This window comes from Nematolebias whitei, chromosome 6, assembly GCF_014905685.2.
Source record: "Nematolebias whitei isolate Nwh7 chromosome 6, NemWhi1, whole genome shotgun sequence".
NCBI classification, from domain to species: Eukaryota; Metazoa; Chordata; class Actinopteri; order Cyprinodontiformes; family Rivulidae; genus Nematolebias; species Nematolebias whitei.
In genome coordinates this window covers 48,338,495-48,349,091 of record NC_056503.1, presented here as the reverse complement: position 1 = coordinate 48,349,091, position 10,597 = coordinate 48,338,495, and the positions used below count along the sequence as shown (strand labels likewise).

At 44.5% G+C, this 10,597-nt stretch overlaps 2 protein-coding genes across 2 annotated transcripts in view; one reads left to right on the top strand and one right to left on the bottom strand.

Annotated features, from left to right (window-relative positions):
• LOC119410806 (tyrosine-protein kinase receptor UFO) overlaps nt 1–5,662 on the top strand; it is a 59,792-nt gene extending 54,130 nt beyond the window's left edge. The window contains exons 14-20 of the mRNA XM_037677727.1: nt 637–714; nt 941–1,033; nt 2,211–2,332; nt 2,667–2,776; nt 4,001–4,160; nt 4,851–4,987; nt 5,073–5,662. Of these exons, the coding sequence (XP_037533655.1) occupies nt 637–714; nt 941–1,033; nt 2,211–2,332; nt 2,667–2,776; nt 4,001–4,160; nt 4,851–4,987; nt 5,073–5,520 (1,148 nt within the window). The 3' untranslated portion in view covers nt 5,521–5,662. The remainder of the gene's footprint in view (nt 1–636; nt 715–940; nt 1,034–2,210; nt 2,333–2,666; nt 2,777–4,000; nt 4,161–4,850; nt 4,988–5,072) is intronic.
• A 2,453-nt stretch (nt 5,663–8,115) lies between these two features.
• The window catches only part of LOC119411426 (galectin-4), a gene marked incomplete in the record, with an annotated part of 13,208 nt that continues 10,726 nt past the window's right edge, over nt 8,116–10,597 (bottom strand). The window contains 3 exon segments of the mRNA XM_037678373.1: nt 8,116–8,735; nt 10,209–10,374; nt 10,444–10,532. Of these exon segments, the coding sequence (XP_037534301.1) occupies nt 8,592–8,735; nt 10,209–10,374; nt 10,444–10,532 (399 nt within the window).

Genomic DNA, 10,597 nt, shown 5'->3' with positions numbered 1-10,597 from the left:
AAGTGCATTTATTAAGTAAAAGTTCAACTGAGACACAACTTTGCTATAATTTTGAGCAAACAAATAATTGTTTTAAGTGTTAATCTTCTTAAATTATTGTTAAAAGTCCTCCCGTGCATGCTCCTGTGGCCGCCAATTGGCAGCCAGTTGGTCTTTGGCACACCGGCCCACATTTCCAGGTTGTCAGTGGTGACACATAATAGATGCGACTTATACGGCAAACAACGTATTTATTGATTTTTTCAAATTATTAGACATTTTTGGACTGATACGACTTGTAGGCTGGAAAATACAGTAATTGTTTTTGTTTGTTTGAGGCTTACTTTCTAGTCTTTGTTTCTGCCTGTCTTATTAAGGGCACTGTCAGGGAGTGACAGACACAGGTGTGTGGTAACCGTGGCTGCACCTTCACAGTTTACACATCAAAATGTCGGCCATTTTGAAAGCTTAGAACATAAAAGAGTTGTTTTCAGGCCGACATTTCTCCAGAAATCTGGTTGAAGGACTCGATCTGCAGACGTGAACATAAAACAGACGACTCTTTTTCAACCCGTCAGCGCATCTGCTGAAGGTTATAATCCGGTTGTTTTGTGGTGCAGGGTTTGATCAGCCGTTTGGTGTTTCATCTGTCTCCAGGGGAGTTCGGCTCGGTGATGGAGGGGCTGCTGACTCAGGAGGAGTTCGTGCTCAAAGTTGCTGTGAAGACGATGAAAAGTGAGCGAACGCCTCAAACCTTTTCCACGACGCATCCCTTCAGCTCCTCGGCTCAAAAATCAACACGCGATTGAGACAAATCTCGTTTTTTATAGTCAGAGAGCAGACGAGTAGAAATCAGATGATTTTGAGTGAAAACAGCACGACGTTAAAGCCAGGAGCTAAAACATGTCGGCCTGAGTCACCTGCTCAGACCAGTCTCACCTGTAAACCCTCGCTGTTCCAGTCGCCATCTGCACGCGCTCAGAGATGGAGGACTTCCTGCGTGAAGCTGCCTGCATGAAGGAGTTCGACCACCCCAACGTCATGAGGCTTCTGGGTGAGTCCGACATCATGTTGGCTGTTCAGCTCTAGTCTGACTGTTGGAGGGTTCTGACGGTTTAAGCTCCACCCACCCGTTCACTCAGGTCAACCAGATCCAGGTCATCTGGAGTTAAACGACTCGCAGGAAGTTGGACTTTAAACGAGCCGGCGGACATTTAGAGCTCTTTTACGACTCGATCTGTTTTATGGAGATTTTACCCCCAACTGCATGACATCACACTCTGTTGTGTTTTCAAACTACCACTTCCTGTTTAGACCATTTTTAAACATGTTTTACAATTAAAACAAGTGTTTTGGTCTTTTGCCTCTCGCTGCTGTAGGACTACAGTAGTCCTCATTCATCATGGGGGATCCGTACCCTGAAGACCCGCGATACGTGGAAAACAACAAAGTAGGAATAGTATATATATATATATATATATATATATATGAAGGCGTTTTAAATCCTTCCCACACTCTTGCAATATTCTAAACAATGTTTCTAAACTCTAAAGCTCTAAAAGAGACAGAATATCATAATTTCTGCTCTTTGCCACCTGTAAGCTCTCTTGGCCACGCCCACTTCTCCGCTCTGCAGAGAACAGCTGATCAGCTGCAGCAGGAAGTTTATCCTGCAGTGTGGACTGCACAAAGGTGCAGCAGGTGCTAAATAATTTTAAATAATTTATTTTAAATAAAAATTTCATGCCGATAGCGCGGCTCATCCATCAATCAGCCAGTTGTCTGTTCTGTCCAATCTTATTTTGAAAAACCGCGATAGAGCGAGTCCACGATAAACCATCTGCGAAGTAGTGAAGAGGGACTACTGTACGTCAAATCCTGTCCGATGACACTCACCCAAACTCTCATTATAAATAAATATATAATAAAAATAAATAAAGGCGCTTCGGGCGAACGGTTTTTACGCGACTTGTAGTTTTTGCACATCTTTGTGGGAGGTTTTGTTTCTGTCTGCCTGTCTTATCAGGAGTGCTGTCGGGCAGAGACGGACACAGCTGTGACGTTTCTTGAGATTCTTCTTCTGTTTCTCCATCAAAACGTTTTGTCATCTTTGATCGTTTCAAAATAAAAGTCTGAAGTTGATGCGTGTGGGGTTGAAGGACAAACCTCAGCCCTGATGCTGTGAACCCTGAAAATTCCTCCCTAAACGTGCACCAACTTGTTTCCTGCAGGCGTGTGTCTGCAGACGGTGGAGAGCGAGGGTTACCCGTCGCCCGTGGTCATCCTGCCCTACATGAAGCACGGAGACCTGCACAGCTACCTGCTGTACTCCAGGCTCGGGGACAGTCCTGTGGTCAGTCCAGCACCCACACACAGAGTTCAGCAGAACACCGTCCAACACATTCTGCCTCCGTCCACGCCTCTCTGGCTGCACGCGGGCTCTGACATCATCAAAACGTGACGGCTCTTTGCTGTGAGCTCAAACTCCTTAAAGCATGAAGAGTTTATGATTCAAGCGCTGCCAACGTTCGCTGAGAAACTCAGACTCTGATAGAAACGAGACCCGGACTGGGCTTTGTAAAGCAGCCGAAGGTGGAGCTGAGTGGGAACGTTCCCACAGCTGAAGACGAACTCTGGCGCCGCCTGGGGTCCAGAACTAACACCGGCGCTTCTGTTCTGTCCCGCAGTTCCTCCCGTCCCAGATGCTGGTGAAGTTCATGACGGACATCGCCCGAGGGATGGAGTACCTCAGCAGCAAGAACTTCATCCACAGAGACCTGGCTGCTCGCAACTGCATGTGAGAACTACTTCCTGTTTTAGCTGTTTCACTTCCTGTCGCTGCTCTTGTCGGGTGAAGTCATCGTTCCACTTTTTGTTTCTCTGTTCGTTTGTTCCGTTTACTTTGAGCTGTTTTAGTGACTCATGTGTCAAAACGTTCAGCTCTGTCACGAGACGGCTGCCGGGACTTTTGATTTTATCAATTTTAAACAATTTTACTTTATTTATTAATATTTTCCACAAAGAAATACATCAAGATCTTTTCACATCTTTTAATTCCAGGCTTAAATTTTGTCTTCTTGTCTAATTTTAGCATTTAGCTAACATTCTGCTGCAAGCTGTTTAATACTTTGAGCTTTTAGCTATTAGCTAGCCTTTTGCCAAGTTTAGCTTTTAGCTATATTCTGCTACTTTTATATTTTAACTAGATTTTTTAACTTTTAGCTGCTTTTTTATATTTTATAATGCCTTTTGCTACCTTTAGCTAGTCTGCTACTTTTGTTTTTTAGCTACTGTTTTGCAACTTTAAAAATTTTAACTTTAGAGTTTGTTCTTTTTTATTAGCTAACCTTTTGCTGCTTTTAGATTTAGCCACATCCTGCTGCATTTATTTTACCTGCTGTTTATCTTATATGCTGTTCTTTTTTTAAACAACTTTTGATACTTTTAGAATTTAGCTAATATTCAGCTACTTTTAGCAAGACTTTTCATGTGTTCACGTTCTAGCTAGTCTTTTGCTGCATTTAGCAATTCATTCATTTAGCAGCTTTTTGCTAGTTATTTGTTATTTTAGCTACTGTTCTTTTCTTGTTTATCTAGCCTTTTATTTTTAGGTTTTGCCTTTGCAGCTACATTTGTCTTTTAGCTTCTGTTTGATTAATTTTAGCTACTATTATTTTCTTGTTTAGCTAACATTTTACCACTTTTAGGTTTAGCTAGATGTGGCTGCATTTGTCTTTTAGCTTCTGTTTGATTAATTTTAGCTACTGTTCTTTTCTTGTTTAGTTTTTACTAGTTTTCTGGTTCTTTCAGGTTTAGCTGCTCAATTTCGGCTCTTTTTTCCTCCGTCACGTCAGGATTAAAGCAGATTTTCTGAAAGAAGTTAAGCTGCAGGAAGTTTCCAGATTTGGTGTAAAAACGCTGATTTCTTTTAGCTTTTTCTAGCAGGTGGCCTCGTCTTCTGGTGGTGAATCAGCCGAAACGCCTCACTTCCTGTGACTTTGGTTTGTCTTCTGTCCCTCAGGCTGGATGAGAACATGAACGTCTGCGTGGCCGACTTCGGCCTCTCCAAGAAGATCTACAACGGGGACTACTACAGGCAAGGCCGGATCTCCAAGATGCCCGTGAAATGGATCGCCATCGAGAGCTTAGCCGATCGGGTTTACACCGCCAAGAGCGACGTGGTGAGGTTCTGATCAGCTCGCATTTAGCTCATTTGAAGATTATTCCATCTGATTCAAAGCCGAAATCTTTGCTGTTTTCTTCCCAAATCAGAAATTACGTTTTCTGTAAAAATCCCGAGTGAACCCTGAACGACCACCGAAAACACTGAAACGGAGTTAGGAAAGCTAAATAAAGAAAAATACTAGCTAAATGCCAAGCACTGTAAAATGTTAGCTAAAAGCTAAAAGTAGCAGAAGCCTAGCTAAAAGCATCACATTAACAAAACTATCAAAAGGCTAACTTGAAGCTAAAAGTAGTAATAGGTTTAATGAAATATAAACGGAGCAACATACTAGCTAAAAGTAGCAAAACAGCTACATAAAAGCAGCAAAAAGTTAGTTGAAAGCTCAAATTAGCAAAAGGTTAGCTTATTCTAGCAAAAATCTAGCTAAAAGTTAAAATATGGAAAGGGTAGCTAAACTTAGCAGAAGCCTAGCTAAAAGTAATAGCTAATCACTAGCTAAAAAGCTAAGAGTAGCAAATAGCTAGCCAAACCCAAAATGTTTGGCTAAAAAACATTTAAAATAAAAGAACACCCCTTCATGCACAAAGGAGGACGTCCAACCTCCACCCCCCAAACCCCACGAGGCTCTGGTATTTCAACAAGAGTCTAAATGAATTTAAGGTTCAGTCGTCCTGTCTGTCCTTAGTGGTCGTTTGGCGTCACCATGTGGGAGATCGCCACGCGGGGGCAGACGCCGTACCCCGGAGTGGAGAACAGCGAGATTTACGACTATCTGAGACAAGGAAACCGTCTCAAACAGCCCCCGGACTGCCTGGACTCCATGTGAGTGTCGTCTCCTTAACAAAACATGACTGTGATGCCTTAAACATCAGGTTCATCGTTCTGACTCGTTCTTTGTGCTCTGCAGCTACTCCTTGATGTTCTCCTGCTGGCTGCTGAGTCCCAAGGACCGCCCATCCTTCGAGACTCTGTGCTACGAGCTGGAAAAGGCCCTCGAGGACCTGCCGGATGCTCAGGACCCAGATGAGATCCTTTACGTCAACATGGACGAATCTCCCATGGACCTTGGGGCCGTGGGCGGCCGCGACCCCATCAGAGGTTCGTCACCTCTCTTCCTGAAGGGACTGGAGTCCGTGACCACGGCCGAAGTCCACCAGCCCAACCGCTACGTCCTCTGTCCGCAGCATGAGACCAACCGAACCCTCTGCGAGTCCCTGGAGAGCCTGGACATGCCGGTGTCGTCCTCCACGGCCACGCTGCCTCTGCAGCCGTCCCGCCACGACACTCCCAACCGCACCCCGACCTCCGAGCTGCTGGAGGACCTGGATGGGTCAGGAAAAATGCCCTGGCAGTGAACAATGAACTCTTAACAGAAACCACTGCCAACATGTTCTGTCCAAGTCCAGGAACAAGACCAAGAGTCCTCCAGAGTCCTGCAGAGTGTTGCTACTGACTGCAAGAAGCGTTGTGCCTCACCAAACATGTTTTTGCACAAAGGAAGTAAAAGTTGCTCCTTTTTTTAAAACCCAACTTTGCTACGACAAGCACATTTCTGAGTGAGACCTTTAAGGGTCTGACAGACCCTGATCAGACCCTGATCAGCTGACTGAGACCGGTCACACCTGGCAGTCAAATCCATCCATCCTTTTTCTTCACCCATTTCAACTTTCCGGGTCGAGTGGACCTGGTGTCTGTCTCCAGCAGCCACCCTGAGAGGCGGGGGACACCATGGATGTGTCTACGGTCCTCCACATTTGTCAGTTTAATCCCAAAACCTTTTAGCGATCGGACGTCGAGCCCCGTTGCACAGAGGCGCTGTCAGGTTTGCTGATGGTTCTGTAAAATACCAACACACACAGAACGATTTGAGTCAGGTGTTTTTTGTTGTTGTTTACTCTCCTAATGAGACATGGGAGGAGTCATATATTATCAACTTAAAGAGCTAAATGTCCGAGGCAGAAGGTTTCATCTGTAAAACCCATAAAGACCCGTCAGCTGTGCAACTTCAGCTCTGGGTATGTTCAGGTGAGAATAGTTCAACCCAGCTCTGCTCTGATTGATGTTCTGTGATTGACAGCTCGTTCACGCTAATAATGACCACTGTGAGTCCACAACGGATCAACCTTAAAGAGAGCCTGACCCGAACATCATCCTGCAGTCCTCTGATCCATAAACTCCAGAAAAAACCGACATGTTTACTGAGACCGATTCTGATGAAGTGCTCATTTAAACCTTTTAGCAGAAATCTAAACAAATGACATTGTTTCTTTAGAAGATGGATGTTTATCTTCAACTATCAGCAGCGGAGGCGTTTTTAACCCCGAGTCGTCCAGTTTCTGCTGCTCAGCTCGGGTTGTGTTCAGACCAACAAAAACCTGCAGATAAAGCAGTCCAGGCAGGGTTGCCAGATGTTACTGCATTTATTCAACAGTTCAACGGTTCATTCGATACACCTTAAACCGTTTTTTAAAAAAGCTCAAACGTCCGACAGTTTTGATATTTCCATTCTCTCTAAAAAACTTTATTTATATGAACACTCAAACCGCCGTCGGATCGGACCAGCCGGACCTTAAGCACACCAGATCCACAACCCCCCTCCTTCCTGCGCAAATGTTCCATAATCGCACCTCCTTTTACCTCGTCCCCTCACCTCGTGGTCGAGAACGCTCACATACGACAGTTTGGGTCAAAATACGATTGTTGCGTTTCAGCGTTTTCTATCTGGCAACCCTGGGACCACCTGTCATCGCCCACAGAGGCCGTTCCCAGAGCCAGGTGTGAACAGAACCTCAGTGTTTCGAGCAATAAAACAATTGTAACGAACTCTGTCAGTAATTGTGTTTTTAAAGCTGCAAGCTGCTCAGACACTGCCACAGACAGAACCGAGCGGATGGAGCGATCCGCTCCTTCTGATGGAAATAAACCTCATTTCATCTTAAAGCGTCGACTTTAAGATTCGTTTTAGGACAGAGTTGTAAAATATTGAGACTTTTTAAAAGCACCAGAAGCATTTTTTTGTTATAAAGTTTATAAAACGCTCCTAACGTGGTACAAAACTCGGGGACCTCCTCGGAGCGTCGTTCTGATCCAGATTGAGTCGCAGAAACTCCTCCTGGACGTTTTGCTCTTCGGGCTCCTCCTGGTTTAAATTTCTGTGTTCGAACTCAGAAACCGGAGGCTTCGTTTGGGTCTGAAGGTTCTGCTGACACCATAAAGGTTCGGATAAAGAGGTACAGACGGAGGAGCCCAGCAGAACTCCAGCACTGTGTTCCTCCACAGTTTAGATGCTGAGGTTTGATTTTGTACAACTTTGCACTAATGTTTTTATATAATTATTTTGTTTGAATTGTTTTTTTTTTGTAAATTCTGCTGAAGTTCTTCATGAAAACGGTTCAGCCCGACAGAAACGACGCAGGTCCTGCAGGTTTTCTCTGTAAATAATCCGAAGTTGTGAAATCGTCGTTCTTCCGACTCCTGAACGAACTGACTGGAGTTTGGGGAGCAGAAAAAGTGCTGCGTTTCTTTGCGAGCATCAAAAGGTACGCGCAGAAGCAGTTCAGAAACCGTCGGCACGGTTGTTTACGTCGTGAGGATTTTTACGTTTATTACACCTTTCAGTACGAACTTAAATACGTTTTTATGATTTAACGCAGCTCAGCCTTAAATCTGAGGATTTCTTTACCAAGTGCCTTCAAAGACCCAGAATTTTTTAATGAATGTTGCGTTTTTACTGCGCCTCCTGGTGTTTTATGTTATTTTTTTTAGGGAATATTGAACTTTGTCTTTTTATGGTCCCAGCCAGCATCTGTTAGCATTTTTATACAGTTTCTACAAAATTTTCACAAAAGAAATAAAGAAATGTCAACAACATCTTTTCTGAGACAGTTTTATTCTTATTTATGTCAAATGTCTAAATTATGTGTTTATGAGCCACAGAGCGCTGCAGGTGGGTTAGCGTTAGCAGCAGGTGTGTTAGCGTTAGCAGCAGGTGTGTTAGTGTTAGCAGCAGGTGGGTTAGCGTTAGCAGCAGGTGTGTTAGCGTTAGCAGCAGGTAGGTTAGCGTTAGCAGCAGGTAGGTTAGCGTTAGCAGCAGGTGGGTTAACATTAGCAGCAGGTAGGTTAGCGTTAGCTGCAGGTGTGTTAGCGTTAGCAGCAGGTGTGTTAGCGTTAGCAGCAGGTGGGTTAACATTAGCAGCAGGTGTGTTAACGTTAGCAGCAGGTGTGTTAGCGTTAGCAGCAGGTGGGTTAACATTAGCTGCAGGTGTGTTAACGTTAGCAGCAGGTGTGTTAGCGTTAGCAGCAGGTGGGTTAGCATTAGCTGCAGGTGGGTTAGCGTTAGCTGCAGGTGTGTTAGCGTTAGCAGCAGGTGGGTTAGCGTTAGCTGCAGGTGGGTTAGCGTGGTTAGCATGTGCAGCTCTGTGCGGAATCAAAAGTGGATGTAGGAGATTTGAACGTCGCCTTCGATCTCCAGCTTGTCGATGTCGCTGAAAGGCATTCGGTGGGCGAAGTCGAACAGGTGCTGCCCGTTCACGAACACCTTAAAGCTCTGGTTCCCACAACGAATGGACATCTGAAACACAAACCACAAACTCAGCCACAGAGAAAACCAAAGCAAAATGTATCGGATCAATACGGACCTCGGACAGACCGGTTGAGTACGAGTTACATAACCAGTACTTAACCAGGTACACACAGCTACATCCCAGTTACACTTCTTGGTATGCACCAGTTACCTACATTGTACATACCCAACAAGTAATTGTTATTCAACTGGTACATGTTACCTTGCTGGGTAGTTCTTGGTATGTATTTATTTATTTCCGGGCTGCACTCTTCTTCAGGGGTCACCACAGTGAACTAACTCGTACGAAGACTTGACAATTGTTTTTACGCCAGATGTTCTTCCTGATCCACCACAGACACCGAGCTGCCACAGCCTCTGTGTGGAGCAGAGAGCTGACATCTAGGGTGCCCGGGGGAGTAAATGGTGGGGGTTAAGGCCTTGCTCAAGGGCCCAGAATGGGGCAAATGAGGATGGAGGCAGGTGTGGGTGCTTCACCTTTCCCACCCACCTTTTTTTTGATGGTGTCAGTTCGGGGAGTTGAACCGGCGACCTTCCGATCACAGGTTCACCTTCTCTAGCCTCTGTACCACCCCCACCCCCCCTTACACGTATCATGCAAGTACCAGTAAATAAAATACAACCTGGTTGTTGTAGAAGTATCTAGTACATAGTAGGTACATGGAGTGTAACTGCTTTGTATCAGGTACATAATCAGGTACATGGTAGGTACACACAAGCCGCATACCCGTTACTTAACCAAGTACTCAGATACTGGTTATATACCTTGTAATTTACTGGTACGTATAGTTTCCTACCTAGTAATTGGCCACTAAATACCAGGTATACACACTGTAAGCACAGGGTAACAAGTACCAGGTCTGTACCTGATATTAGTTACATTGTATTTAGGAGTTGAGTACCTGTTACTTATCTGGTACATACCAGATGCTTACAGAGTACTTTTTTATTCATAATGAATATAATAATAATATTCACCTTGAAATAATTTAGAAAGGCACTATACAAGTACAGTCCATTTACCATTCGTAATACAGCCTGGTCATCGTATACACCTGATACATAGTAGGTAAGTACTAGGAGTGTTATTGCTACATACCAGATACTTTACTAGATACATACATATTGGCTGTGTACCTGGTAAGTTCTTGGTATGTACCAGTTAACTACAGTAAGTATCTGTGACACACCTGTTACTTGGTACTTACAGGGTGTGGTCATAGTACTAAACAGCTGTACCTGGTAAATACATGGTACATGTCATTACTTTGTTATAAAACCTCTATGTCATTGATACTTGATACGTAGTAGGCAAGTACTAGGAGTTTAATCGCTACATACCAGTTACATACGTACCGGTTACACACCTTGTATTTACCTGGTGCCTACCACTGGCTTTAATAAGTATTGTTGTGGATGAAGTATTCAAATATAAAATAAATGTGTGGGAAGGTTTCCTACATCGAAGTACTGTCCCTCCATGAAGGGGTTCATGCAGAGCTCTCGGTCCTCAGCGCCCCATGTCTCTCCAGTCCTGTTGTTCCTCACCACCACGCCCTCCTTCACCCGGGGGTTCATGTGGAGGGCGATGTCTCGGGTCCGGCTTACCACCAAGTTGATCCCCATTCTGCAACTCAAGGTGCGTTAGTTCTCGTTCGACGCAACGACTGCAGCGCTCACACTGACGAACACACACCTGGTGGCTCCGTAAGGAACCATGCCTCTAATGACGATGGTTCTCTTGGGGTACATCCCTCCTGGGATCATGCTGCGGTACGGCACAGGCTTAAAAACACACAAATCAAAACTTATTACTTCAAACATCAAATATATAATAACTATAGGGGTGT